The 6,000-nt window shown below is 35.5% G+C and overlaps 1 protein-coding gene across 1 annotated transcript in view; it reads right to left on the bottom strand.

Annotated features, from left to right (window-relative positions):
- Positions 1 to 5,694, bottom strand: part of LOC145992352 (sodium channel protein Nach-like) — a 303,927-nt gene extending 298,233 nt beyond the window's left edge. The window contains exon 1 of the mRNA XM_083128732.1: positions 5,634 to 5,694. Within this exon, the coding sequence (XP_082984858.1) occupies positions 5,634 to 5,687 (54 nt within the window). The 5' untranslated portion in view covers positions 5,688 to 5,694. The remainder of the gene's footprint in view (positions 1 to 5,633) is intronic.
- Between the last annotated feature and the right edge of the window lie 306 nt (positions 5,695 to 6,000).

Below are 6,000 nucleotides of genomic sequence, written 5' to 3' on the forward strand. Positions count from 1 at the left end.
ATATCAGCAGCTGATGAAGCTATATGATGGACTGGATATAGCCACTTTTGAACCAGATGTTAAGCCACTCCATGAATGTCTTGATAACTCTGTTGTTGTGTTTGATGACATTATACTGGATAATCAAAACAAGGTTAGAAATGTATTTACACAGGGCCGGCACAAAAACATAGATTGCTTCTACCTGGCACAGACTTTTTCTAAAATTCCAAAGCAGCTGATCCGAGACAACAGCAATTTTATATGTGTGTTTCATCAAGATCATACCAACCTCAAACACATACATGATGAATATGTAGGTGGGGACTTGAGCTACAATGATTTTTCCAAGTTTTTCAGTTGGTGCTGGAACCAGGACAGCTATGGGTTTGTCACAATTGATATGACAAGGAAACCCAATAGTGGCAAATACAGAAATAAAATCAACAATTTTCTAGACATTGAAACATATATAAATAACCATGAAAAGGCCAATTATTGATGATCTTAAATTAAGAGATTATCTTGTAAAAAGATTTAAGGGATGGAAATCAGAGAACCGAGGAATCTATGAACAACACAAGCAAACAGAACAGCCTATTATTGATGCTATTAGTGAATGAGGTAAAAATATCAAAACTGTTACAGAGCAAAATCAAAGTTTGATCACAGATCTTGTACTTGTAGCTGCTAGGAACATATTAGATTATCCAATCACCCCACTTTCTAGTATTCATAAACCTAGTCCTGTTGCTCCTTGAAGAATTGAAGCTACTCAGGATCCTATTGAATTGGATCTTCTTGCTCAAAAATATTTAAACACACCTAAAGACAACAAAGATGAGGTCTTTGGCTTATATGCTGACACAGAGCGTGATGGTAGCATCATACATAGAATTGGCAATTTTAGAGTAACATTTACGGGAGATGATCTAATAGTATATTCAGAATCTCATCTTGGAGAAAGAGGTGCTTTTGTTAAGTATCCTGGCACACCTGGATTGTGGGAACTGATGACTAGGAAGAGACCTGGCAACTATACAGATCAAGATTATGAGCATTACAAAAGAAATATTAATAAAATCAGATGCTCTATACCAGAACAATGATCCCACACAAAAAAGAGTCAAGTCTAGCAGTGGAGCAAAATACAACAACCTAATCAAACCCATATGGTCACAGATCAAGAGAGGTAGTGGGATCAAACAACACAACACCCTGCCTAAAGAATTTGTGTGGGTTGATGATGTCAGGAAACTTGTAGATAGGTTTCTGGTGATAGCTGGGGAAGAAAATGCTGGCAACCACAATTTTTACAATGAAAAAGTTGGAATTATGTACATGATAAGCACAAAATTGTCTAATTTTATAGTGAATGACACTAAGGGGATTGGATATCTTATAAAAACTATAATACTCTACCCCCCAAATTTGGGAATATCTCTGAGGGTCGGGGGCTGGTTAATGACATCATAATCAAGCTGCCATTTGAACTACACATTCCAGGCTATCAGTATTGTGGTCCCGGTACAAAATTGGACCATAGATTAAACAGAGGTGACCCTGGTGTTAATCCTCTAGATGCTGCTTGTAGAGACCATGACATAGCATACAACACACATTCTGATCTTGATAGGCGACATGTTGCAGACAAGAAATTAGAAGAGGCTGCATTTGTTAGATTTGTAAGCAAAGATGCTTCTTTAAGTGAAAGAATAGCAGCATTGGGGACTACCATAGATATGAACACCAAACAAAAACTGGGGTGAGGGTTGTGATAAATTAAATAAATTTAAGCCACTTAATTAAGCTATGTAAACCCAGAATATGTATATAATAAACCTACAATGAAGGCCAAGGTTGTTATGTATCAGATACCTTATGCAGGTCTTAAATCTGTTAAAACTATTGATAGTCTTTTAACCAAAAAGCAGCGCAAGAAAAAAAATTCTTGTCTTGCCAAGGGCCATGGTATGAAATTATTACTTAGTACCCTCAATTAAAAAAAATTACAGCAATCTAGAAAAAAAATTGCATTCAGGTGGCTTCATATTTACTATCCCGGCCATCTTAGCAGCTTTGGGGGCTGTGGGGAGATTGGCTGGGGGATCAGCTGCCATAGCAAAAACAGTAATAGATGCCAAAAAGAATAAGGCAGAATAACATGAATTGAAGCGCCATAATCTGGCCATAGAGAAACAAGGCAAAGGTGTTAAGAGAGCCACGAATAAGTTTTAAAAAAACAAGAGCCGCTTTACAAACCAAGATATTGAAGCTTTAATCAAGCCACTAGGCATCAAAAATTTTAGAGGTGTGTACATGTCTGATTCTTTACCAGAACAACCACTCAACAAAGAGTGTGGCATAGTTAATTTGGATAAGTACAAAAATCAGGGCACTCACTGGATTTGTTATCTTAAATATTTAAAAGATGAGGCATTTGTGTTTGATTCATTTGGAGGTGTTGCAGCTGAAAATTTAGTAAAATATCTAAAATCAGCTAATCTTTATTACAATAATGCCCGTGTTCAAAATTTCAAAGATGTTAATTGTGGACATCTGTGTTTATCTGTTCTTAGATATCTATCTCAAATAAATAAACCATCAATTGAAGATTTTCAAAAGGCCCTGTGGTATTTGAAGCATCATGGGGGTATTCCATCTCACCAGCCAAAATTCAATATTGAAACTTAGATTACATGATGATATAATGTATCCCAAAACAATAGCTCTCAGAGCATTTTATGGCATGTAATTGATCCCTAATATTACACACCACAACAACAAGATTGCAGTTGGTGACCAAAACATTGTTATCACTCCAGGGCAATATACTCTATCTACTCTAAATGCTCAGTTACCCAGAGGTATAGTATTAACTCAAAATTCTGTCACTCACAGAGTAGAGATTGTATCTGCTACAGAAACACTGGATCTGGGTACTATAGGAGAGCTGTTAGGCTTTGAGAACAACACAAAACTTGAACCAGCCGTTAAACACACTGCTATTAATATACCTAAATTCTTAGCCATAGAGACTAAATATTCACTGTAATGTGGCCGAGGGTATGATCACCAAATCAAATGGCATAGGCACTCACAAACAAACTGGCATCATTGCAACATTCAAACCTAACTCTGAATTTATGGAACCGATCATCTACAGTCCATCACCAACATTATATTTTCCTGTGTGCCATAATAGAATAGATTACATTGAGTTGATGGTCACTAATGAAAAAGAAGAATTAGTTGATTTTGCTGGAGCCACAACAACTGCAATCATAGAGATTAATATTTAAATAAAAATACATACAAAAAAAATGGAAAATATTGAGAGTTATGAGCTACAATCATTCCCCCCAAACAGGAGGACCTTTGCAAATTTAAATCAACCCAACACAGAGATTGAGGTTGATCTTGATGTAGGAGATGGCTTTATACACCCCCACAGAGCAGATCTATATATCAAGTTTGATGTTGTAAAGCTCGATGGTACAGATTATCCGGCAAATTCAAATATAAGATTGGTAGACAATTTTGTGCCACATCTGTTCTCTGAAATTGAGTTCAGAAAACATGGTGTTGTTTTAAACAGAGTGGATTACCCCGGCATTACCTCTACAGCTTTGGCCTCACTAAAATTATCCAAAACCGAGGCTTCTTACTACAAAATAGGCGGATTTGAGGCTGGAGATAAAATAATATCTAAGAGCCACACAGTGCTGTTCCCTATGCGCATGTTGCCAGGATTCTTCTCAGATTACAAAGATATTATGTGGAAGGGTGGTTTAAGAATTACATTTAGAAGAGCTGCCAATGATAATAATGCTTTGATGAGGTACAGTTCATTAAACTCTCCTGGGGCAGCTCTGCCCAATACCCTACCTGATGAAGGTAAATGCCTTATTCAGATTATGGAGCTAAGAATTCCAGTTGTTGAATATTAAGTCAGTTATGCTCTTAAATACAAAGCAGATATCCTAAAAAATCCACAGGTGCCTTTACAATTTTATACATATCAATGTGTGCAGAATCCTGCCACTGGTAGCTATTATGAGTTTGATGCTACAAATTCATTCTCCAGTATACAATATGACATGCCAGATTTAGTGGTGGTACTGTTTCAGACTGGAAGACACAATAATCAGGAAAAAAATTCAAGTAAATTTGATAACTGTAACATCAAAAACATATATCTTAAAATTTTCAGAAATGAGGTATTTCCTAGTTAAAATTGTAATTTAAACATGTCCAAGGATGATTTTCTTAAATTATATGAAGCATTTACAGCATACAAAAGGGTCACCACTGGCAATACAGACATGTATTACTCACCAGATGAATTCAAAGCACAGAGACCCATGTTTGTAATCAACACCTCAAAAAGGAAACAAGTTGTGGTTAGTGACAGGACAAACATTAAAATTATCTGTCAATTCCACGATACACTCCCTGATGACACTATATGTAGTGTTATTCTTATTGGTGAAAATTCATATGTTTATGATGTAAGAAATGAGAGAGTCACAGAGCAATTCTAGAAGGCCTCTGCATATTACATTGTCTTGGTACTAGATATGCAAGTTGGGCCTGGTGTCCAATTGAACTTAAACCGGAAGTGAACCGGAAGTAAATATTTGTGGGTGGGTGTGGGTGGGTGTGGTTTTTATGAGCATCTTGGCTTGGTTTTAGGTGTAGCCAAAAAAAATATCAAGAGGGGCATATTTTTGACAAGCTTATGGACAACAATCTCACAGATGTAGCTTTTGTAAGTGTAGGCAAATCAATCTGAGGGGGGTCATACTTTCACGGGAAATTCGCGAGGGCATTTTTACAAAAATCTTGGGTTAGACAGAGTACCACACCTGAGCAATAAGCTCATATGCACATTTTGAGCTAGTTTTAAGTGTAGCCAAATCTGCCTGAGAGGGGCTCATACTTTCTCGAGTTTATAATATCACAAATAACACTACTGATAATCACTTATAATTTCATTAGCATATGGGGTTAGTCGTGTTAAAAGAATGTTAGATAATATTTTATATGTTGTTGAGAGTAGAGAAATTCCACGGTAATTATTGCAGTTCATTTTATCACCTTTTTTTAAACACAGGATCAATTATGGATTCTTTCCACTGTTGAGGAATTCCTTCTTTATTCCATATTAAACAAATTAATTTATGAATTTGACATATTAATGAATTTCCACCATATTTATTTAACTCAGCCGGTATTAAATCAATGCCAGGTGCTTTGTTATTCTTTAGCCTTTTAATAGCATCTTTAACTTCATTCAAGTGAGGTTCTGGAACTAAAGGTTCTGCTGTGTGTACTTCATTTACTTCTGATTTATCTCCTACATGGACATTTAAAAGGTCATTAAAGTAGTTCTTCCATCTATTTATAATATTGTTTAGGTCAGCTAGAAAATCACCGTCTTTATCTTTTATCAAGTTTACTTTAGGTTGCCACCCCTTTCTAAACTCATTTACACCTTTATATAAATCTCTGATATTTTTATTTTTGCTGTTTGTTTCAATTTCTTTAATTTTGCTTTTCAAGTAATCTCTTGTTTTACTTCTAAACGTGCGGTTAACTTCTCGCTTTATTCTATTGTAATGTGATGCATTCATCTGTGTCGAATTACTTACCATAGCATGAAACGTTGATTCATTGTGGAGCACGATTAAAATTTGTGAAAACATGGTTGGAGACGTGTAGTAGATTATTCTCCTCTTTATATTATTGCCATGAGTGCTGAAATAAAAGTTATTATATTTTATTAATGAATATAATTATTTTTCTTAGGTTCAAATTTCATCGTTTGTGTAATGTTTTGGATACATAGTTTCAACGTTTGCAATATTCCATTGATCTCCACATTGTACGTATTACAATGTATTGAATGCTTTTGTTCTACTTAGGAAACTAAGTTGTCATTTAGGATAATAGTTTAGAAACAGATAGTTATATTGATGTGCGAAGACCGAGAGGAACATTTATCCATCGCAGAGCACT

This window comes from Lepisma saccharinum, chromosome 9, assembly GCF_977018435.1.
Source record: "Lepisma saccharinum chromosome 9, izLepSacc3.1, whole genome shotgun sequence".
NCBI lineage: Eukaryota > Metazoa > Arthropoda > Insecta > Zygentoma > Lepismatidae > Lepisma > Lepisma saccharinum.